The 25,490-nt window shown below is 41.5% G+C and overlaps 1 protein-coding gene across 1 annotated transcript in view; it reads right to left on the minus strand.

Annotated features, from left to right (window-relative positions):
- Positions 1 to 16,080: 16,080 nt before the first annotated feature.
- The window catches only part of LOC140179217 (uncharacterized), a 52,516-nt gene continuing 43,106 nt past the window's right edge, over positions 16,081 to 25,490 (minus strand). The window contains exons 5-6 of the mRNA XM_072217884.1: positions 16,320 to 16,568; positions 16,081 to 16,110 (exon numbers count right to left, since the gene is read on the minus strand). Of these exons, the coding sequence (XP_072073985.1) occupies positions 16,081 to 16,110; positions 16,320 to 16,568 (279 nt within the window). The remainder of the gene's footprint in view (positions 16,111 to 16,319; positions 16,569 to 25,490) is intronic.

The following is a 25,490-nucleotide window of genomic DNA, read 5'->3' on the forward strand; positions in this document are numbered from 1 at the left end:
GTTGGGAGGCCACAACCAAACTCTAAGTTTGGTGTTGAACTCCCATATCCAAACTCTAAGTTTGGTGTTGGGAAGTCTCAACAATGCTCTGAACATCTGTGAGGCTCCATGAGAGCCCACTGTCAAGCTATTGACATTAAAGAAGCGCTTGTTGGGAGGCAACCCAATTTTTATTTATCTAATTTTATTTTTCTTGTTCTTTCATGTTTTATTAGGTTCATGATCATGTGGAGTCACAAAATAAATATAAAAATTGAAAACGGAATCAAAAAGAGCAAAAGAAAAATCACACCCTGGAGGAAGACCTTACTGGCGTTTAACGCGAGTAAGAAGCATCTGGCTGGCGTTCAACGCCAGAACAGAGCATGGTTCTGGCGCTAAACGCCCAAAAGGGGCAGCATCTGGGCGTTTGAAGGCCAGAATTGCACCCTGGAGACGAGCTGGCACTGAACGCCCAAAACAAGCATGGTTCTGGCATTTAACGCCAGAAATGGGCAACAAATGGGCGTTCAACACCCAGAGCAAGCACCAATCTGGCACTGAACGCCCAGAGTTGTGTGCAAGGGCATTTTGCATGCCTAATTTGGTGCAAGGTTGTAAATCCTTGAACACCTCAGGATCTGTGGACCCCATAGGATCCCCACCTACCTCCACTCACTTCTTCTCACCCCTCTTTCACACAATCCCATAAACACTCTTCCCCAAAACTCTTCACCAATCACCTCAATCTCTCTTCTCTATCATCACATCCATCCACTTTTCCCCATAAACCTACTTCATAAACTCCACCTACCTTCAAGATTCAAAATCACTTTCCCATCCAAAACCCACCCTTATGGCCGAACCTTACCCCCCCTCCCTTCCCTATATAAAGCCCTCCATTCTTCTTCATTTTCACACAACACAACCCTCTCTTCCCCTTCTTGGCCGAATACACCCCTCTCCCCTCTCCTCCATATTCTCTTCTTCTTCTTCATCTATTCTTTCTTCTCTTGCCCGAGGGCGAGCAATATTCTAAGTTTGGTGTGGTAAAAGCATAAGCTTTTTGTTTTTGCATCACCATTGATGGCACCCAAGACCGGAGAATCCTCTAGAAAAGGGAAAGGGAAGATAAAAGCTTCCACCTCCGAGTCATGGGAGATGGAAAGATTCATCTCCAAAGCTCATCAAGACCACTTCTATGATGTTGTGGCCAAGAAGAAGGTGATCCCCGAGGTCCCTTTCAAGCTCATCACCATGAGATCCCAGAGATGCCTCAAATGCATTTTCCTCCACAAAACTATTGGGAGCAAATCAACACCTCCCTAGGAGAATTAAGTTCCAACATGGGACAATTAAGGGTGGAACATCAAGAGCACTCCATCATCCTCATTAAATTAGAGAAGATCAAAAAGCAATGAGGGAGGAGCAACAAAGACAAGGAAGAGACATAGAAGAGCTCAAGGACATCATTGGTTCCTCAAGAAGGAAACACCACCATCACTAAGGTGGACTCATTCCTTGTTCTTACTTTCTCTGTTTTTCATTTTCTATGTTAAGTGCTTATCTATGTTTGTGTCTTCATTACATGATCATTAGTATTTAGTAACTTTGTCTTAAAGTTATGAATGTCCTATGAATCCATCACCTCTCTTAAATGAAAAATGTTTTAATTCAAAAGAACAAGAAGTACATGAGTTTCGAATTTATCCTTGAACTTAGTTTAATTATATTAATGTGGTGACAATGCTTTTTGTTTTCTGAATGAATGCTTGAACAGTGCATATGTCTTTTGAAGTTGTTGTTTAAGAATGTTAAATATGTTGGCTCTTGAAAGAATGATGACAAGGAGACATGTTATTTGATAATCTGAAAAATCATAAAAATGATTCTTGAAGCAAGAAAAAGCAGCAAAGAACAAAGCTTGCAGAAAAAAAATAGGCGAAAAAAAAAAGAAGAAAAATCAAGCAGAAAAAGCCAAAAGCTCTTAAAACCAAGAGGCAAGAGCAAAAAGCCAATAACCCTTAAAACCAAAAGGCAAGGGTAAATAAAAAGGATCCCAAGGCTTTGAGCATCAGTGGATAGGAGGGCCTAATGGAATAGAATCCTGGCCTAAGCGGCTAAACCAAGCTGTCCCTAACCATGTGCTTGTGGCGTGTAGGTGTCAAGTGAAAACTTGAGACTGAGCGGTTAAAGTCAAGGTCCAAAGCAAAAGAAGAGTGTGCTTAAGAACCCTGGACACCTCTAATTGGGGACTTTAGCAAAGTTGAGTCACAATCTGAAAAGGTTCACCCAGTTATGTGTCTGTGGCATTTATGTATCCGGTGGTAATACTGGAAAACAAAGTTCTTAGGGCCACGGCCAAGACTCATAAAATAGCTGTGTTCAAGAATCATCATACTGAACTAGGAAAATCAATAACACTATCTGAACTCTGAGTTCCTATAGATGCCAATCATTCTGAACTTCAATGGATAAAGTGAGATGCCAAAACTATTCAAGAGGCAAAAAGCTACAAGTCCCGCTCATCTGATTGGAGCTATGTTTCATTGATAGTTTGGAATTTATAGTATATTCTCTTCTTTTTATCCTATTTGATTTTCAGTTGCTTGGGGACAAGCAACAATTTAAGTTTGGTGTTGTGATGAGCGGATAATTTATACGCTTTTTGGTATTGTTTTTAGTATGTTTTTAGTAGAATCTAGTTACTTTTAGGGATGTTTTCATTAGTTTTTATGTTAAATTCACATTTCTGGACATTACTATGAGTTTGTGTATTTTTCTGTGATTTAAGGTATTTTCTGGCTGAAATTGAGGGACTTGATCAAAAATCAGATTCAGAGGTTGAATAAGGACTGCTGATGCTATTGGATTCTAACCTCCCTGCACTCAAAGTGGATTTTTTGGAGCTACAGAACTCAAAATGGCGTGTTTCCAATTACGTTGGAACGTAGACATCCAGGGCTTTCCAGCAATATATAATATTCCATACTTTAGCCGAGTTTAGAGGATGTAAAAGGGCGTTGAACGCCAGTTCTACGCTGCTGTCTGGAGTTAAACGCTAGAAACACGTCACGAACCAGAGTTGAACGCCAGAAATACGTTACAACCTGGCGTTCAACTCCAGAAAGAGCCTCTGCACGTGGAAAGCTAAAGCTCAGCCCAAGCACACACCAAGTGGGCCCCGGAAGTGGATTTATACATCAATTACTTATCTCTGTAAACCCTAGTAACTAGTTTAGTATAAATAGGACTTTTTACTATTGTATTTTCATCTTTGGATCATCTTTGGACGCCTGATTCTTAGATCATGGGGGCTGGCCATTCGGCCATGCCTGGACCTTTCACTTATGTATTTTTAACGGTAGAGTTTCTACACTCCATAGATTAAGGTGTGGAGCTCTGCTGTTCCTCATGAATTAATGCAAAGTACTACTATTTTTCTATTCAATTCAACTTATTCCACTTCTAAGATATTCATTCGCACTTCAACCTGAATGTGATGAACGTGACAATGATCATCATTCCCCCACGAACGCATGCCTGACAACCACTTCTGTTCTACCTTCGATTGAATGAGTATCTCTTGGATCTCTTAATCAGAATCTTCGTGGTGTAAGCTAGATTGATGGCGGCATTCATGAGAGTCCAGAAAGTCTAAACCTTGTCTGTGGTATTTCGAGTATGGCTCTGGGATTGAATGACTATGACGAACTTCAAACTCGCGAGTGCTGGGCGTAGTGACAGACGCAAAAGGAGGGTGAATCCTATTCCAGTATGATCGAGAACCTCAGATGATTAGCCGTGCTGTGACAGAGCATTTGGACCATTTTCACAAGAGGATGGGATGCAGCCATTGACAAGGGTGATGCCTCCAGACGATTAGCCATGCAGTGACAGCGCATCGGACCATTTTCCAGAGAGGATAAAAAGTAGCCATTGACAACGGTGATGTCCTTACATAAAGCCAGCCATGAAAAGGAGGAAGAATGATTGGATGAAGACAGCAGGAAAGCGAGGTTCAGAGGAACGAAAGCATCTCTATACACTTATCTGAAATTCTCACCAGTGATATACATAAGTATTTCTATCCTTATTTTCTATCTAATTATTATTTATGTTCAAAAACTCCATAACTATTTTATATCCGCCTGACTGAGATTTACAAGGTGACCATAGCTTGCTTCATACCAACAATCTCCGTGGGATCGACCCTTACTCACGTAAGGTTTATTACTTGGACGACCCAGTGCACTTGCTGGTTAGTTGTATTGAAGTTGTGAATGAAAAACGATTTATTAAGACGTGCGTACAGAGTTTCTGGCACCGTTGCCTGAGATCACAATTTCGTGCACCAACTACGTTTCCAAGTGGGTGGAGGCTATTGCAACCCCAACAAATGATAACAAGGTGGTCATGAACTTCCTCAGGAAGAATATTTTTAGCCGGTTTGGAGTCCCACGAGCACTCATCAGTGATGGAGGGAGCCATTTTTGTAACAAACCACTAGAAGCTCTTCTCCTACGATACGGGGTGAAACACAAGGTTGCCACACCTTACCATCCCCAAACAAGTAGGCAAACTGAGATATCTAACAGAGAGCTAAAAAGGATTTTGGGAAAGACTGTGGGTACATCAAGAAAGGATTGGTCGAAGAAGCTGGATGATGATCTTTGGGCATACAGAACAGCATTCAAAATGCCACTAGGGATGTCCCCATACCAACTGGTGTATGAGAAAGCTTGTCATCTACCACTGGAGCTGGAACACAAATCTCTCTGGGCTCTCAAGTTATTAAATTTTGACAGCATCGCTACTGGTGCAAAGAGGATCTTGCAGCTGCAAGAGATGGAGGAATTTAGATCTCAAGCCTATGAAAATGCCAAGATTTATAAAGAAAAGGCGAAGAGAAGACATGACCTGCATCTGGCACCAAGGAGTTTCGAAAAGGGGCAGCAAGTACTCCTCTACAACTCCAAATTGAGACTGTTCCCTGGCAAACTCAAATCAAGGTGGTCAGAATCCTTTCTTGTCACAAAAGTCTCGCCATATGGGCACATAGAAATCATGGATGAAAGTTCGGAGAGGACTTTCACTGTGAACGGACAAAGGCTCAAACACTATATGGGCAACATGGTGGAAAACCCCAAAGTGAAGTATCATCTCAAGTAATGGAGGAATCGTCGAGCTAGCGACGCTAAAAGAGCACTTTGTTGGGAGGCAACCCAACCTGAGGTAGTTTCTTTTTTATCGTCATTTCAATAAAAATCACAAGTTGTTTCCCCTGTATTGCGAGGAGCTAAGTTTAGTGTTCTACACCAAAACAAATCCAAGAGTGAAAGTGCAGTTTTAAGTTTGGTGTTCCACCAAAGATATTTGTTATAATCACACTACACTCCAATGACAGATTGCTAGCTCCAATCAATTAGGGGAACCACTTAGCAGTAGTTTAGTTTGAAGTTAATGGTTGTTTTGTTAATAACAACATATGAGGCTCTCTGCAAGTATGCAATCTGTTGTACTAGGCAAAAGAACTAAGTTTGGTGTTCACACACCAAATTAAGTTCAGAAATTCGCAAGCATACATGCAAGCTAACTATGTCTCAAGTGCTTTGGAAACAAGCAACTGCCAGCTTTGCAAGAACCTTCTGAGGAAATAGTGCACCATCATCCAAGGAAGTGAAGGAGCAAAAACTATGGATAAGGACAACAAGGGGATAGCAAGAAACCATCACCCGAAGGTTGTGTTATTACTTAATTCCATATACTTAAAATGCTAAAAAAAATTGGAAGTCCGAAGGAACTTGATTTATAGTTGCTCATTAGTTTAGATGATTAGAGTTTAATGTTGCTCTATTGCTTTTGTCATATGTGTGCTGTCCACGATACCTGCTGGATTTTCACCTTGCTTACTTGTATGCTTGTCTCCTTTTTAATAAAAAGAGAATGTGTGTTATCAAAGACCAGAGTGGAGTTCATATTGTGGAGTAAGTTCCTTAGTGTGTGATGTGATCATAACTTAGCTAAGTTGGTTCACCAACAAGGGTGGGAAGACAACTATCTGTCCTGAATCATATGCTTGAAACACACCCCATAAGACTAGCTAAATAACAAGATCCTAATAAGAAAAAAGGGGAAAAGCACAATAAGAGTTGAAAAAGAAAGAAAAGTTAATAAAGAATAAGGCTAGGCACCAAGGGTTTGAAACTTGAGAGATGTGTCTGTGGTGCTCCTATACCAAGGATCTGCTTGGATGAATAAGTTCGTAGGGGTGCTTCATCACTTGGTAACTTGGGTTAACTAACCCGGGATTATCAACTGAAAATCCACTATCAAGAGCAACCGTGCTACAGAACATTTAGTAACCCAAAGAGGTGCTGGACACCAAGGTCTCAAGAAAGGAAATAACAAACCATGTGCCTGTGGTGTGTATGTATGGGGGAAAGAGACTTGAGGGAGTAAGTCCTTAGGGGTGTCTTAACACCTAGCACCTTGAACCAACTGGTTCGGGAGTGCTGGCTGAAAGCTTATCTTAAAGAGTCGCCCCCTCACAGAGCACTTAGCCTAAGAACACAAATAAGCCCTGAAAACAATAAAAGGATCAATGAATAAGAGTCTCATAGGGTGCAATCAAGTGAGTATTCCAGGACATGATAAAGGTCTGAAAGCCAGTGAAGGAATGAACCTAAGTTGCTATGCATGAAACCATCATAAAACCAAGGATATGACCTCCACAATAATGACTCATTCCTCTTGGCATTCCATTCATCATTCTCTTGTTCCAGTACTTGCTTAGGGACAAGCAAGCTTTAAGTTTGGTGTTGTGATGCCAGGGCATTTTGGCCAGTTTCACTGACCTTTTCTTTACTGTTTTAGGGTAGTGTCATGCATTTTCTTAGGAAATAAGCAAGTTTTGGGTAGAATTTCACTTACATCTTGATTTAAGCATACATTGAGCACTTTACATGATTTCATGAGAATTTTGCATGAATTAGATGACAAATTGGATGATGCATGTCTCATGATATGGATTAGAACTTTGATGCACTGTATTGCTTGATTTCAGGACAAAGGAAGCAAGAAAGAGCCACGTTGGAAGCCACTTTGGTTTATTTTTGCTTGTTTTTGGTCCTTAAAGATGCCTTTCACTTGTGCCTTAATTTCATGCCAAATATGGACTATTATATATCGTTGGAAAGCTCTGAATGTCAGCTTTCTAACGCAACTAGAAGCAGATCAATTGGACATCTGTAGCTCAAGTTATTGCCCTTTGAAGGAGGCATGGTCATGCTGTAAATGCCCAGATTTTAACTTAGCGAAATTTCTTGCCTCCAAGCACATTTTTCTTGTACGGCAAAGCTAAGTTCACTTAGTGAACTGAGCTTTGTGTGCTGATTGTTCATGCTTCCTTGATTTGGTCATGGGCCACACTTTTAAAAGCGTGGCCTAAGGCTCTAAAGTGTGCTCCAACTTCAAAGTGTGCCCCAAAGCTCTTTTTTCTCCTTTTTAGCTTATTTTGTGCTTCTTTGCTTCTTTTTCTTCTTATTTCCTACCAAATTTATAAAATTAAAAGATCAAGGAAATATACCATTTAAGCATAAAAGAATGCAATATTTAAGCACTAATCATCAATTTCTTGTATGAAAAAGCATAGAAAAACATGACGTGTTGACATGTCATCAATATCCATCCAAACCCAATTTGGTCCAGCATGAGAAATCATTTCTAGCATGATCTCTTCATTCCTCTTTCAAGGTTCAGAAGAGATCCAAGTATGAATAGCTTCTTTTCCAAGATAACTACCCAATTGGATGAAGATCGAAAGCTTTCTAATAAAATCAAGAGAAAAGATAGAAGAAGGAGAATGAAAACTAATATTGATCCATCGAATTACAACAGAGCTCCCTAACCCAATGAAAGGGGTTTAGTTGTTCATAGCTCTGGAAAATGAAAACAAAGATGGAGAATACATCATGAAAGTAAAACTAGAAGTGCAGAGAAAGTAAAATACAAAGAGTAGTTCTATGCCAAAGGCTCCCTAAAGTTTCCAACTCCCTAACTAATTCAAAGCTACTCCTATATATACTACTCTTCTCATCTTCTAGTTGGCTCTTCAAGTCTTGGGTATGGGCCTCTGAATCTTGAGTTTGAAGTAGTTATCCTTTTCATTGGGCTTAGCTTTGCTTGCAGAGAGAAAAGGTGAAGTAGGCAGGGACTTTGACTCAGGACGTTAGTGGTGTCAACGTTAAGTGAAAGTGTGGGTTCGAGAACGTTAGTGACAATCACCTTTTTCACTAACGTTCCTAACCCACATATGATCACGTTGACTTCAATGTTAGTGGCACTAACGTGACCACTAACGTTACCTCTTGGTCCTTCGCACACGTTATTGGGACTTACCTTTCCCAATAACGTGGAGAGTCCTCCCTTGTCCCTACGTTAAAGTCCACGTTAACTAGGTTAACGTGGCTTCTAACTTAGCAGTGCCAATTCTTCGAGAACGTTAGTGACACTTACCTTTGTCACTAACGTTCCAATGTGCCCCTTTCCCACGTTAGAGTCCACGTTAACTAGGTTAACATGGCTTCTAACGTAGTAATGCTAGCCATCCCCAACGTTAGTGACAAAGGTGAGTGTCACTAACGTTGGCTCATCATCTCTTTATCCACGTTAGCTTCCACGTTAACTAAGTTAACGTGGGAGTTAACGTTGCTCATGGCTTTTGGTGGTTTGCCCCAACGTTAGTGACAAAGGTAAGTGTCACTAACGTTGGCTATCAATTGCTCTCTCCACGTTAGCTTCCACGTTAACTAAGTTAACGTGGGAGTTAACGTGGCTTATAGAGGCTTGGCCAACGTTAGTGACAAAGGTGAATGTCACTAACGTTGGCTTCTCTTTTGCTTCTTAACGTTAGAGTCCACGTTAACTAAGTTAACGTGGTAACTAACGTGGCCAATTATGAGCTTGGTCCAATGTTAGTGACAAAGGAGAGTGTCACTAACGTTGGTCTTGTTGTCTTCTTCCACGTTAGAGTTCACGTTAACTTAGTTAACGTGACTCTTAACGTGGGCTTATGATGGCTTCGAGGGTGTTCATACCTTGGGTCGAGCTATCCGACCCGGGATGATCGACGATAAAGCGACCGACCTCTTCGAGTCAAACGGACCGACTTCTTCTTAAAGAACTCGGCCGAGTCAACAAGAGAGCCCAATAAAGGGACAAGGTAGAGGAACACGACTCAAATCCTAAGGCAGCCCAAGCCTATAGAGATAAAGGCGGTTCCGTTGAAGATAAGCTGACCTCACCCAAAGATAAGATAAGATAAGATAACTAACTTATCTTATCTAGAAAGGTCACTTCTCACCATTATAAATACACTGGAGCACCCAGGTATAACTCATACTCTGATTCTACATAACACCTGTTTAATACCCGTGCTAACTTAAGCATCGGAGTCTCTTACAGGTACGCCCCACCCTTGGGTGATAGAGGATCAGCAGCATGTTCAATCCAAACAAGTCGGACGCACCAGCTCCGACTGCCATTTAACAGCCGGACACATCGGTTCCGACCAGCACAGAAGATCTCGTCCGAGATCAACCTACAGTTTCAGGTAACCCTCGGAACATTGGCGCCGTTGCCGGGGACCTGGAAGTCATCCCATCACCATGGCGGACGACCATGATAACGACCACGATTCAGATTTACAAAACAGAATGCCGCACAAAAATACAGACACCCCACCAAAAGATACCCCGGAATCCAACGGATACAAAAATTCAGCAAACCCGGGAGCAATAGAAGCACTTCAAGATCGCTTGAAGCAACTTGAAAAAGAAACCCAACAACAACGAGAGATCGGAAAGGATCTACAAAGAGAGGTACGGCGACGACGAGAATTGGAAGAAAAATTACTACAATTAGAAACCGATCTCAAATCGAAAACCCCTCAAATCACTCCCGAGGAAAGCCCACGCAAAGAACAGGATCCATTCACCAGGGAGATCATGAAAACCAAGATCACAAAGGACTTCAAACTACCGGATATGACTTTATATGACGGCACCACAGATCCTAGCCATCATCTCAGCAATTTCAAAAGCAAAATGTACCTTACCGACGCCTCAGATGCCATTCGCTGTAAAGCTTTTCCAACAACCCTCACAAAGACGGCAATCAGATGCTTCGACAACCTACCTCCAAAGTCTATCTCAAACTTCGACGATCTGGCCAAAAAGTTCCTAGCCAGATTCTCCATCCAGAAAGATAAGGCCAAGCACGCCCCCAGTCTACTAGGGATCAAGCAAGGAGATCGGGAGAGCCTCCGCAACTACATGGAAAGATTCAATAAAACATGCATAGACATACAAAGTTTACCCACAGAGGCCACCATCATGGGACTCATCAACAGCCTACGAGAAGGACCTTTCAGCCAATCTATATCAAAAAAGTACCCGACCTCCTTGGATGAAGTACAGGAACGAGCAGAAAAATACATCAATATGGAAGAAAATGCCCGATTGGGAGAAACCTCAAAATCTGGAGCCTCCTACCGGGATAAAGACAAAGAATCCAGAAAGAAAGAAGATCGACAAGGGGAGAAAATAAAAAATACCATAATTACACTCCTCTCAGGGCATCCCTGGTCGACGTGTACAAAGAAGTCTGCCATACAGAGAAAATCCCCCCAGCGTGACCGCTCAAAGGCAAAAAGGGAGAGGGAAACCGGAAGGAATATTGTGGATACCATCGAGTCCGAGGGCACTCCACCAACGAGTGCTTCGACTTAAAGAATATCATAGAAAAATTGGTGAGAGAAGGAAAATTAGATCGATTTCTAGCCACCCGAGATGATGACTAAAGAAAGAGGCGAAGGGACGAAGATGACGGACGAACTGAACGATCACCTCGGACACCAGAAAGACACGTCCACATGATACACGGTGGGCTCGCAGGAGGTGGGATCTCCAAATCATCTCGCAAAAGATATCTCAAAGAAGTATGTCATGTCGAAGGAAAGGAGGAAACACTCGACATCCCGGCGATAACATTCACTAAAGAGGACGCATTCGGCATCATCTCGGGACATGATGATCCCATGGTCATCACTGTCATACTGGCAAACGCCAACCTACATCGCACATTAGTGGACCAGGGGAGTTCTGCCGACATCTTATTCAAAACAGCCTTCGACAAACTCGGCTTAGACGAAAAGGAGCTTAGGGCATACCCGAACAGCCTGTTCAGATTAGGAGATACCCCAGTACAACCACTGGGATACATATCGCTACACACAACCTTCGGAAAGGGGAACCAATCTCGGACCCTCAAAATAGACTACATTGTGGTCGACGTAAGTTCGGCCTACAATGCTCTAATATGTTGGACAACACTCAATCAACTCGGCGCAATAGTCTCAACCCCACATCTATGCATGAAATTCCCAACCACAGAAGGGATAGCCACAACAAAAGTAGATCAAAGGATGGCACGCCGCTGTTATAACGAAAGTCTAAACCTTAGAAAAAGGGGAGAGGAGTTTCATACAATTGAACTAGGCGGAGTCCAGCAACGAGAAGAACTCTGTCCGCAGCCAGAAAGCGAGAGGGAGAAGATTCAAATCGAAGACACCTCGGACAAAACAACCAATATTGGCACGACTCTAGGAGGAGACTCAAAAGAATTATTGGTACAATTCTTATGAGATAATGTCGATCTCTTCACATGGAAAGCCAGAGACATGCCAGGCATAGACCCTAAGCTAATGTGCCACAAGTTGGCGGTCTACCCAGGATCTCGGCCGGTTCAGCAGAGACGAAGGAAACTCGGGCTAGAACGATCCAAAGCTGTGGAAGAACAAGTACAGGCCCTACTGGAGGCAGGATTTATAAGAGAAGTCAAGTACCCACTATTGCTGGCCAACGTTGTCTTGGCGAAAAAAGCAAATGGGAAGTGGCGAATGTGCACCGATTACACAGATCTCAACAAAGCCTGCCCAAAAGATCCATACCCACTCCCAAGCATAGACGCTCTGGTAGATGCTTCCTTCGGATACAGATACCTCTCGTTTATGGATGCATACTCGGGATACAACCAAATCCCCATGTATCCACCAGATCAGGAAAAGACCTCGTTCTTAACACCAAAGGCAAACTACTGCTATATCGTGATGCCTTTTGGTCTCAAGAACGCAGGAGATACTTATCAAAGGCTAATGAATAAAGTCTTCTCAGGTCACATCGAAAAAATCATGGAAGTTTATGTGGACAACATGTTGATAAAGACACAAAGTGAAGATACATTATTATCCGACCTGGCTCAAGTGTTTGACACCATAAGGAAGCACAACATGTGACTCAATCCCGCAAAATGCGCCTTCGCAGTAGAAGCAGGCAAATTTTTAGGTTTCATGCTCACACAAAGGGGAATTGAGGCAAATCCAGACAAATGTCAGGCCATACTCAAAATGAAGAGCCCAACCTGCGTCAAAGAAGTACAACAACTCAACGGGAGATTGGCCGCCTTATCCCGATTCTTAGCAGGAGCTGCGATAAGACCTCTCCCCTTCTATGCTACTTTAAGAAAGGGAAAACAGTTCGAATGGACGACAGAATGCGAGCAAGCCTTCTAAGACTTCAAGGAGTTCTTAGGACGGCCACCTATCCTATCTCGACCACGAGAAGGAGAGCCGCTCATACTATATCTCACAGTAGGGAGCCGGGCAATAGCTTCAGCACTAGTCAGAGAAGACGAACATGGGCAACAACCCGTCTACTTCATTAGCAAGGCACTACAGGGATCCGAGCTGAACTACCAGAAAATAGAAAAATTTGCCTGTACTCTTATCCTAACATCTCGACGACTCCGCCCGTACTTCCAGGCTCACACCATTAAGGTTCGAACTAACCAGCCCATAAAAAGAATATTGCAGAAAACAGATCTAGCAGGAAGAATTCTACAATGGGCAGTCGAGCTATCAGAATTTGACCTCCAATACGAAGCTCGAACGGCCATCAAATCACAGTATCTGGCCGACTTTATCGCATAATTCACAGATGCCTTAGAAACCCCCACAGAATGGAATCTTTACGTGGACGGTTCTTCAAATAAAACTGGAAGCGGCGCAGGCGTGATAATAGAAAGCAACCAAGGAACCCAAGTTGAGCTCTTCCTCAAGTTCGGATTCCCGGCTTCAAACAACCAGGCAGAATATGAAGCATTATTAGCCGGTTTGAAGCTGGCTAAAGAGGTCGGAGCTCAAAAACTCAACATTTACAGCGATTCACAATTGGTCACATCACAAATAACAGGGAGCTACCAAGCCAAAGATCCCACCATGAAAAGGTATTTGGATAAAACAAAGGAACAGCTCAGAAAAATTGGGGAGTACAAGATCTGCCACATACCCCGCGAACAAAATGCCCGATCTGATGCACTCTCAAAATTAGCCAGCACCAAATCAGGGGGCAACAATAGAAGCCTCATCCAAGAAATGTTGCAGAACCCGTCAATCTCGGAAGAGGAAAAAGTCCTGACTATAACAAGTCAGGACCAAGGATGGATAACCCCCATAATCAACTACCTCAAAACAGGAATGCTCCCCACAAAAGAAAAGGAGGCAAAGAGGTTAGAAAGGGAGGCACAGTACTACACCATCATAAACAACATCCTGTACAAAAGAGGAATCTCAATACCTTTACTAAAATGCGTACCGACCTCCAACACAAGAGAAGTGCTAGAAGAAATACACAGCGGCATTTGTGGCAATCATCTTGGAGCGCAAGCTCTCGCCAAAAAGGTACTCCGGGCAGGATTTTATTGGCCAACTCTACAGAAAGAAGCTACAGAATTTGTAAAGACATGTCCACCATGTCAGAAACATGCTAACTTCCACATCGCCACGCCAGAAGAGGTCATCAGCGTGACCTCGCCTTGGCCATTTGCAAAATGGGGACTCGATCTTCTCGGCCCCTTCCCACAAGGATCAGGACAAGTTAAATTCCTCAGAGTAGGGGTAGATTACTTTACAAAGTGGATCGAGGCAGAGCCCCTAGCTAACGCCACCGCTCAAAGAAGCTGGAAATTCTTATATAGAAACATTATCACGAGGTTCGGGGTTCCATATTCAATAACCACAGATAATGGCACTCAATTCACAGATACAGGCTTCAGAAAACTAGTAGCCGACTTGAATATAAAGCACCAGTACACCTCCGTTGAACACCCACAAGGCAATGGACAGGCCGAAGCCTCTAACAAAGTCATACTGGCCGGACTAAAATGGAGATTACAAGATGCAAAGGGAGCCTGGGTAGAAGAGCTTCCACAGGTCCTATGGGCGTATCGAACAATGCCACATTCCACTACGAAGGAATCTCCCTTCCGATTAGCATATGGAATAGAGGCGATGATCCCAGTAGAGATCAAGGAAGGATTGCCTAGAGTAATTCACTACAATGAGGAAGCAAACTCCCAACTGCAGAGAGAAGAGCTCGACTGGTTACCCAAAATCCAGGAAAGAGCTCGGATCAGGGAAGAAGCTCTAAAGCGCCGAATGGCTTCCAGATATAATCAAAAGGTAGTACCGAGAAGTTTTGTAGAAAATGATCTCATCCTAATCCGAAATGATATCGGAACAACTCGACCAGGAAAAGGAAAACTGGCAGCAAACTGGAAAGGACCCTACCGAGTTGTAGAAGTACTTGGAAAGGGCTACTACAGACTGTCTGAACTCGATGGACGAGAGCTTCCCAGGTCTTGGCACGCCTGCAACCTAAGAAGGTACTACAGTTAGAAGAGATAAAAGACCTCATCATTGGATGCACTCTTTTTCCTGAAAAGGTTTTTTAATGAGGCACCAAGTTGAGACTCAGACAATCCCATATGTATATATTTGCACTTTTCCTTTAAATAAAATATATTTTAGATATTCTACAAAGATCTCAAGACGCATTAATCTAAAGCACTCATCGTCCAATTATAAAGCAACAGATCGGCAGAAAGTGAAAAACAATTTCATTGCACGATCACGATAAAGACAACCGTCCGATAAAGGTGAAAATGCGATTCACCCAAAGGAAGATCTAGAGATGACAACCACTTTCTACAAATCGGCAAAGATGAACACAGAATAATGTAAGAAGTTATCGAAAGTGATCTAAAAAAGAACTTGACGAGGTCTTACGGATCGCTAAAATAATAACTTAAAGACTTGTCGAACATTAAGAAGTCGGACCATGTCAAACCAAGTTATAAGTAAACCCTGGAAAGAGGTCTGGCCAACCCTATTAAAGAGGATTACTTTAACTTAGAAGGGCCTGACATAACAAAGTCAGCCCAAAACGAAAAGTTATCAAAGTAATCCCTGAAAGAGATCTGACAAAGATCCAAGAAAGAGGATTACAAAAATAACTTAAAGGAGACCGACATAACGAAGTCGGACTCCTACTACTAAAAAGTTATAAAAGTAATCCCTGAAAGAGATCTGACAAAGATCCAAGAAAGAGGATTACAAAAATAACTTAAAGGAGACTAACATAATGAAGTCAGACTCCTACTACTAAAAAGTTATAAAAGTAATCCCTGAAAGAGATCTGACAAAGATCCAAGAAAGAGGATTACAATAATAACTTAAAGGAGACCGACATAACGAAGTCGGACTCCTACTACTAAAAGGTTATAAAAGTAATCCCGGAAAGAGATCTGACAAAAATCTAAGGAAGAGGATTACATAAATAACTTAGAAAAGGACGACGTAAAGAAGTCGGCCTACTACAAAGCAAGTTACAAAGGTAACCCCTGAGAAAGACGGGACAAAGGACTGCCAAAATAACTTGGAGGACCAACTTGAAAGAATCGGTTATAGATCGTCAGAGATACAAGCAAAAGCGAGAAAACCGAAAAACAAGTCGGACCCACATAACCATAACCTCAAAAGATCCAAGCTACAAACAATAAAACAAAGCAATCTGAAGAGGTCGAGATGCAAGATTTCAAACATCAGTAAAAAAAATGCCAAGTCAAAAAGCTACCTCTTTTTACTCTACAAAAAAGTTATAAGGCTCGGAAGGCCACCAAAACCTACCATTAAGAGATAGCGAGCTACCTTTTGTTCGTCAAAATAAAAAGTTGCTAAACAAGCAACATGAAAATGTCAGCACTTAAATAAAAAGTTTTAAAAGCCCACAAGCCGGCCCAACTACATATCCAGAAAGAGATCAGCAAACATCAGGAGCCTTCTTGGCAGCATCAGGACAAGGAGAAGGAGGACGAGTCTGGATCGGAACAGCATCCACAGTTCCATCCTCCCGGTTTAGAATCTGGCAATCCGAGTCAAGCACAGCAGGAGGAACTAATGAGGTCGACACTTTGGCAGAGGACGTAGGGGGAACAACCTCATCATCAGGAACAATCTTGCCATCCCTGACAACGTTGTCCAGGCTAAAAGAGGTGAGATCGGCTTCGGGAGCAATGACCTGAACTTGCTCCCTCAAGTTCTCATAAGCAGCAGTCACGCTGCCAACGATATGACTTTGGATCTCAGAATAATCTTCCCGGACACTGTCGAGCTCCCCCTTCAGGCGCAGCACCTCCCGATAAGATGCAATGTAACTCTCCTTATGCATCATGGCTGCATCCTCAGCCAACCTCAAAGAAGCCGCCAGTGATTGAGAACTTGCCTCCTCGTTCTTCAAGTCCTTCTCCAGCTTGGCTACCTTTATCTCAAGCTCCTCCTTCAACTCCTTCATCCGATCAAACTCTTGTTTCGCCTCCTCCATAAACGCTTTAGTGGCGTGGAGAGGGAGATTCTGAGCAGTCCGATATATGGCAGCCGCCATATATGCCATCTTCACGTGATTTCGGGCCATAAATTCTAAGTGACGAAGGATGGACACATTGTCCATGGAGAGAGCGCCGTAGGGACCGATTTGCTGATCCACAAATTCAATGGGATTAAAATCAGGAGCATCGAGGTCAAAGGGCTCAGCAGTCTTTTGTTTTTTATTGGGAGGAGCAACAGAGGGAGCAGCAGAAGTAGGGTGAGGATCCACCAAACGGACTCGGGGTGTAGGGATCACCTTCTTCATCCCGGGAGAACTCGGCACTAATGGCTTCTCGCGCACTTGGGAGGACCCCTCCCCAGCCGTTTTGGCCGCAAAATTTCTGGCAGCAGTCGCCCTCTGTGCCCTCTTAAAAGCTTTCATGGATTCACTATTCTTCATTGCCTCTGCAAATAAAACAAGAAAATTCAGCTACAAGTCGGACAAGTCGGAGAGACAGCTACAAGCAACATAAACAAAGATAATAAAAGAAACACAAGATACCCAGTTCAGTTTGAAGAAGAGAATGATTGGTTAGAAATTTCTTTGTGTCAAGATGGGGAGATTGACCCCAGCGTTCTTCCAAAATAGTCACAAAGGCTCGCTCAGCCTCATCCAATATTTTCCAGGAATACCTGGAGACCCTCATGTCTTTTTGCCATTCCAAGGGAAAAGCAGGTTCGTCATTCTCATCCAGAAAAAAGGGGCGAGCTCCTTCAACAGCTCGAACCTTGAAAAAGTAGTTTTTAAAATCACGAAACGACTCGTCAAACATGGAAAAAACCTTTTTTCCCTAGGTAGAACGAAAGGAGACCCAAGCTGACTTCTTTTTACCACACCGGGCTTAGTCAAGACAAACAGATAGAAAAAGAGAGATTGGGAAGTAGGAATACCAAAACCATTGCACAACAATTGGAAGATTTTAATAAAACCCCAGGAATTAGGGTGAAGTTGAGAAGGGGCAACATTACAAGACCATAACAGGTCGGTTTCAAATTGGGTAAAAGGAAGGGTGATACCCAGCTGACCAAAGAAAAAATCATAGGCATAAAAGAAGGGGCGACCATCAACAACCCGAGTTGAAAAGCAGACTCTCTCGTCAGAAAAAGGAGGGACAAGTTAATAGTTCTTCTCATCACCAGAATTACTACAGACACTATGAAACTGCCTAACCTGCGCACAAAATTCAGAATCAACCAGCGAGACACACATGAGAACCATGGAGTCCACCCAATCGGCCATACCCGCGGGAACCTGGGAAGGCATCTCTACAACGTTATTTTGGGAAGACATGAGGTCAACTAAATCCTACAAAAAGAAAAGAAGAATGGATTACTTAAAAACATCTCGGACAGGGGGCAAGACATCTTGACGGATGGATAAATAAAAAAGGGAAAACCCCAAGACTCAAGACAAAAAGTCTTGGGGCATCCCTTGGAGGCAGTAAACAAGCAAGGTCTTTAAGTTATTTCTACAGCCTACATCCCGGCACTCATCAAAATAAAATCCAGAAAGAAAACAAAGGAAGCAAAAATGCAAAAGGTCCACCCTTCTACAGTTTATCAGCAGAAAGCACTATTTCCATAGTTTATCAGAAATGCCAAAAGGGCCAAGCGGAAAAACAGCAAAGACACAACCTTTTTTCAGAATCAAACAAAGTCATCATTTCAAAGCTTCAAATACAAAAGCATTCATAAACATGCAAAGTTCTAAAAGTATCAAGCAACAGATGGAGAAACTACAAGACACACAGTGATCAGCAAAAAAGACAGAAAGATCCAAACTTTCTCAAAACAGACACAAAAATGGTGTAGAAGAAGGAAGGAAGAAGAGTCAAACCTGCGAAATGAGAGAAACTGCGAAGAAAAGCAGGGAAGCGGAAGGCAAAAAGCCAGAATCACCCTTCTCCCACGAAAAAGCAACGTGACAAAGCAACGTCGCTAGGCTAAAACGCGCAACTGCAAACTCCAGGTGGAAGCTTCAGAAAAATCAAAAAAGGTGAAAGCGAGAAAATGAAAGAAGAAATATGAAGAAGTTACGAAAAGGGTGAAGGAGAGAAACCGTTTCTGGAGTACAAAATTCAAAAATAGGGAAGTTAGGGAAACGGGGCAATTAACTGTCAATTAAATGCGGATATTAAAACCACTTGCATTCCCAAAAAAAAGCGCTAATACAAAAGCGCACGTTTGTAGAGGAAAACGTTCTACATTCAAAAGCTGCTACAAAAAGAAGTCGACAAGATGCTTGAGTTCGGCTTCACTACAAAAAGGACCAAGGAATTCGACCTCGACAGACAAGACCGAGCTCAAGCAGGGGCACTGTTCATACCTTAGGTCGAGCTATCCGACCCGGGATGATCAACGATAAAGCGACCGACCTTTTCGGGTCAAGCGGACCGACTTCTTCTTAAAGAACTCGACCGAGTCAACAAGAGAGCCCAATAAAGGGCCCAGGTAGAGGAACACGACTCAAATCCTAAGGCAGCCCAAGCATATAGAGATAAAGGCGGTTCCGTTGAAGATAAGCTGACCTCACCCAAAGATAAGATAAGATAAGATAACTAACTTATCTTATCTAGAAAGGTCACTTCTCACCATTATAAATACACTGGAGCACCCAGGTATAACTCATACTCTGATTCTACATAACACCTGTTTAATACCCGTGCTAACTTAAGCATCGGAGTCTCTTGCAGGTAGCCCCCACCCTTTGGTGATAGAGGATCAGCAGCACGTTCAATCCAAACAAGTCGGACGCACCAACTCCGACCGCCTTTTACCAGCCAGACACATCGGTTTCGACCAGCACAGAAGATCTCATCCGAGATCGACCTACAGTTTCAGGTAAGCCTCGGAACAGAGGGCGTTATTGGCGATTACCTTTCTCATTAACTTTGCAAGTTAGCACCCATTCCACGTTAGAGGTCACGTTAGTGGGACTAACGTGACTGCTAACGTGGTTCTTCTTTGCTTTCTTTGTCCTGAAATCAAGCAACAAAGTGCATCAAAGTTCTAGTCCAAGTCATGAGTCATGCATCATCCAATTTGTCATATAATTCATGCAAAATGCTCAAGAAATCATGTAAAGTGCTCAATGTATGCCTGAATCAAGATGTAAGTGAATATCTACCCAAAACTAGCTTATTTTCTAAGAAAATGCATGAAACTACCTTAAAAACAGTAAAGAAAAGGTTAGTGAAACTGGCCAAAATGCCCTGGCATCAACTGCTTGCAGGTTATCAAATGGGAAATTATCATATATAGGAGTGGAGGTATCCTTAATGTGCTCAAGGCGAATCAAGTGGTCTGCCACTAGATTTTGGTTACCACTCCTATCTTTAATTTCTAAATCAAATTCTTGTAGTAGCAGTATCCAACGTATAAGCCTTAGTTTGGACTCCTTTTTAGCTAATAAATACTTTAGAGTTGTGTGGTCTGACTACACTACTACTTTAGTACCAAGTAAATAGGCTCGGAATTTATCCAGAGCAAAAACAATAGCAAGAAGCTCTTTCTCAGTAGTAGTGTAATTAGACTGAGCGGCGTCTAAAGTCTTAGACGCATAAGCAATTACAAAAGGATCCTTACCTTCACGCTGAGCCAGCGCTGCTCCTACTGCATGGTTGGAAGCATCGCACATGATTTCAAATGGCTGGCTCCAGTCTGGTCCTCTCATAATTGGAGCTTGAGTCAGCGCAGTCTTCAGCTTATCAAACACTTGTTTGTAATCCTCACTGAACTCGAACTCAATATCTTTCTGCAGTAATCTGGATAAGGGAGGTGCTACCTTACTGAAGTTCTTAATGAATCTCTGGTAAAAACCTGCCTGGCCAAGGAACGAATAGACTTTCCTCACAAAGGAGGGGTTAGGTAAACTAGAAATAACATCCACCTTTGCTGGATCTACAGAAATGCAAGTATTAGACACAACATGTCCAAGTACAATACCTTGTTTAACCATAAAGTGACATTTTTCAAAATTCAATACAAGGTTTGTACTGACACATCTATCTAATACTCTAGATAAACTATCCAAGCAAAGGCTAAAAGAATCACCATAAACGCTAAAATCATCCATAAAAATCTCCATACAGTCCTCAATAAGGTAAGAGAAAAGAGTCATCATGCACCTTTAGAAAGTAGCCGGTGCATTGCACAAGCCAAAGGGCATTCTCTTATAAGCATAAGTCCCAAAAGGACATGTAAAAGTGGTCTTCTCCTGATCTTCAGGAGCTATATGAATCTGAAAATAGCCTGTGTAACCATCTAAAAAGCAATAATGTGATTTACCTGACAGGCGATCCAGCATTTGATCAATGAATGGAAGAGGATAGTGATCCTTACGAGTGGCCTGGTTTAGGCGCCTGTAATCAATGCAGACCCTCCAGGCATTCTGTACTCTGGTTGCTATGAGCTCTCCATGCCCATTCTTCACTGTAGTGACTCCAGACTTCTTGGGCACCACTTGTACTGGGCTTACCCATTCACTATCTGAGATGGGGTAGATGATATCTGCCTCTAGTAGTCTGGTCACTTCCTTTTTGACAACATCCAAGATAGTGGGATTCAGTCTTCTTTGGGGTTGACGAACAGGCCTTGCTCCCTCTTCTAGAAATATTCTGTGCTCACAAACTTGAGGGTTGATGCCTTCTATGTCAGCCAAGCTCCATCCAATTGCTCTTTTGTGTTTCCTCAGCACACTGAGTAGCTGTTCTTCTTGTTGGGAAGTGAGTTCCCTTGCAATAATAACTGGAAACTTTTCCTTGTCCTCAAGGTAAGCATACTTGAGGTGTGGAGGGAGGGGCTTTAATTCTAATTTCTGCTCATGGTCAGGCTCTGGATTATCTGGGGCTGGTAAAGTGCCCTCATTGTCCTCCAAGAGTGTCCCCACACTTGGACCTTGTCCTATGTATTTCTCATCGAACTCCTTCTGGTGAACTTTAGCCACGGTTTCATCTATGATGTTACACTTGAGGATAGTGATAAACCACTATTTCATGGTTTATCTTGTGCTCAATTGAGTGGATTTTATCAACTCTTTACCCACTTATTCATAATATTTGCATGGTTTTACATTTCCTTCCTAATTATGTGCTTTGATGGAAAACCTGCTTCTTTGATCTTATATTTGCTAATATTAAATCCTCTCTTATTATCATTAGATGCCTTGATATGTGTGTTGAGTGTTTTCAGATATTATAAGGCAGTAATGGCTTGGAGGATAGAAAGGAAGCATGCAAAAGTGGAAGGAATACAAGAAGTTGGAGAAATTGCTAAGTTGTCCAGCCTGACCTCTTCGCACTCGAACAACTATAACTTTAGCTACATAGGTCCAAATGATGCGGTTCTAGTTGTGTTGGAAAGCTAACGTCCGGGGCTTCGATTTGATATATAATATGTTATAGTTTCCATGACGCTAGGCGATGCGACCGCGTGATCCATGCGGCCGCGTCGCAGTGACGGAAATTCAGCGTGGCAAAATTCGAAACCAGCGAATTCTGGACTGTTTCTGACCCAGTTTGCGGCCCAGAAAACACAGATTAGAGGCTATAAAGTGAGGGACTGCATCCATTCATGAGGAGGTTTTCACATTCACAATTTTAGGAGTAGATGTAGTTTTTAGAGAGAGAGGTTCTCTCCTCTCTCTTAGGATTAGGATTTAGGATTTCTCTTAGTTTTAGAGTGACTCTCAATCCCAGGTTCTTTATTTTTATATAATTTATGAACTCTTTTATGTTACATTTGATGTCTTTATTAGAGTTAATTGAGGTATTCCAGACTTATGATTGCTTTCTTTAATTTATTAATGCTCTGTGTTTATCCAAATTATTTTTATTCTAGTAGAATTTCTCCCTTTTGGCTTTGGTTAAATAATTGGTGACTCTTGAGTTATCAAACTCATTGTTGATTGAGAATTGGAATTCTTCAAGAATTAATTCATCCACTTAACTTACCTTCATAGTTAGAGGTTAATAAAGTGGGAGAAAAATCCAATTCTCATTACAATTGATAAGGATAACTGGGATAGGACCTCCAGTCTTCATACCTTGCCAAGAGTTTATTTTACAGTTATTTATTAATTTTTATTGCTTGAAAATATACTTGTGCACATTGCCCAAACTCCAAATTTCTCAAAACCCCAAATTTACAATCTCCATAACCAATAATAAGAACATACCTCCCTGCAATTCCTTGAGAAGACGACCCGAGGTTTGAATACTTCGGTTATCAATTTATTTAGGGATTTGTTACTTGTGACAACCAAAACGTTTGTACGAAGGGATTTTTTTCGGTTTAGAGACTATATCTACAACACGACTATTTTTATGACATTCTTTACTGGCAAAAATCCTAACGTCAAAATGGCGCCGTTGCCGGGGAATTGCAAACGTGTGCCTTATTATTGGTTATTGTAAATATTTTATTTTTGCTTGTTTATTTGTTTTTATTTTTATTTTTGCTTTTTCTTAAATTAAGAGGTTATTGGTTTTTATTTAGTTATTAAAAAAAAATTTTTTTCAAAAATTTGTTCTTATTGTTCATCTTGATCTTCAAGTTGTTCTTCGCGTTCATCTTGACCTTCAAGCTGTTCTTAGTTGTTTTCTTTGTTTTGATCTAAAAATTTGAAAGTTGGTGTCATTTTATTGTTTTTCTCTTTCCTCATTAAATTCAAAAATATTTTTAATTAATTTTTTTTCAAGAAAAAAAATTTCAAATTTTTATTTTTAAAATTTTTATCTTATCTTATCTTATTTCAGAAATCAAATTTCAAAATTCAAATTTAAAAATTTTTCAAAATTTAAATTTAAAAATTTTCAAATTTCAAATTTCAAATTTCAAATTTCAAAAATTAATTTTCAAATTCAAATTTTAAATAACCTTTTAATTTTAATTTGTTTTTATTTTCGTTTTTAATTTTTATTTACTACTATGAACTCTCACCCCTTTGGCTATGAGTCTGGTTACAATAATATTGCAGGAAGAAGAAATTACAATGAGAACAGGCATCAAGGTTGGAACAATCAAAGATGGGAGGAGCCACAAGGATTTGATCAATCCTCATGGCAACAACCACCTCCAGTGGACTATCAACAACCACCACCATATGCCTATGAACTTGATGCACGGAAAACTTGTCTCTCAACAAATCTCCCTTCGGCAAGTGTACCGAAGTTGTCGTCAAGTAAAAACTCACAATAGAGTGAGGTCGAATCCCACAGGGATTGATTGATCAAGCAACTTTAATTAGAAGAATGTTCTAGTTGAGCGAATCCAGAATTTGGGTTGAGAGTTGCAGAAAATAAAATGGCGGGAATGTAAATAACAGAAAAGTAAATGCTAGAATTAAAGAACTGGAAGTAAATGACTAAGAATAAAATGCAGAATTGTAAATGGGAATGAGGGATTTGCTCATAAAAGTAAATAGCAGAAATTAAAGAGAATGGGTAAGATCAGAGATGGGGAGTTCATTGGGCTTAGGAGATGTTGCAATTCTCCGGATCAAGTTCATTTTCATCTCTTCCTCAATCAATGCAATCATTGATCTCCTTGGCAATCTTAAGTGATTGAATTACAATTTCTTGCAATTCAATCTCTCAAATCTTGATCAATAGCCAATTCCTTGGTCAATTGCTCATGAGAAGAGATGAAGTATGGTCACTGATTATACCACATGCATTTCCCAAATCAAGTGTTGAGAGGGTTATAGTCACATACCCATCCAAACCCAATTTGGTCCAGCATGAGAAAGCATTTCTAGCTTGATCTCTTCATTCCTCTTTCAAGTTTCAAAAGAGATCCAAGTTTGAATAGCTTCTCTTCCAAGGTAACTACTCAATTGGATGAAGATCGAAAGCTTTCAAGTAAAATCAAGAGGAAAGATAGAAGAAGAATAATGAAAATTAGTATTGATCCATCAAATTACAGCAGAGCTCCCTAACCCAATGAAAGGGGTTTAGTTGTTCATAGCTCTTGAAAATGAAAACAAAGATGGAGAATACATCATAAAACTAGAAATTGCAAAGAAAGTAAATACAGAGAGTAGTTCTCTTTTTCCCAGCCTTCCAAAACTCCTTCTCAATTCAAAGCTACTCCTATATATACTACTCTTCTCAGCTTCTAGTGTGATTCTTCAAGTCTTGGGCCTTTGGATCTTGAGTTTGAAGCAGTTCCTTTCTTTATTTGGGCTTGGCTTTACTTGCAAAGAGAAAGTGCGAAGTGGGCGGAGACTTTAGTTCAGGACGTTAGGGGTGTTAATATTTAGTGAGAATAATAGTTCGAGAACGTTAGTGACACTTAACATTGTCACTAACGTTCCAATGCACCCCTTTGCCTCACGTTAAAACCCACGTTAACTAGGTTAACGTGGCTTTTAACATTGCCTTGTGAACCTTCGAGAACGTTAGTGACACTCAACATTATCACTAACGTTCCAGTGTGCCCCTTCTTGCTTCACATTAAAGCCCACGTTAACTAGGTTAACGTGGCTTCTAACGTGGCCCTTGCCATCCTTCGAGAACATTAGTGACATTCAACATTGTCACTAACATTCCAATGTGCCCATAGGTCTCACGTTAGAGTCCACGTTAACTAGGTTAACGTGGCTTCTAACGTGGCCATCTTTAGCCATCCCAACGTTAGTGACAATGTTGAGTGTCACTAACGTTGGTTCATCCTTCATTCCTCATCGTTA

Source organism: Arachis hypogaea, chromosome 15 (assembly GCF_003086295.3).
Source record: "Arachis hypogaea cultivar Tifrunner chromosome 15, arahy.Tifrunner.gnm2.J5K5, whole genome shotgun sequence".
NCBI classification, from domain to species: Eukaryota; Viridiplantae; Streptophyta; class Magnoliopsida; order Fabales; family Fabaceae; genus Arachis; species Arachis hypogaea.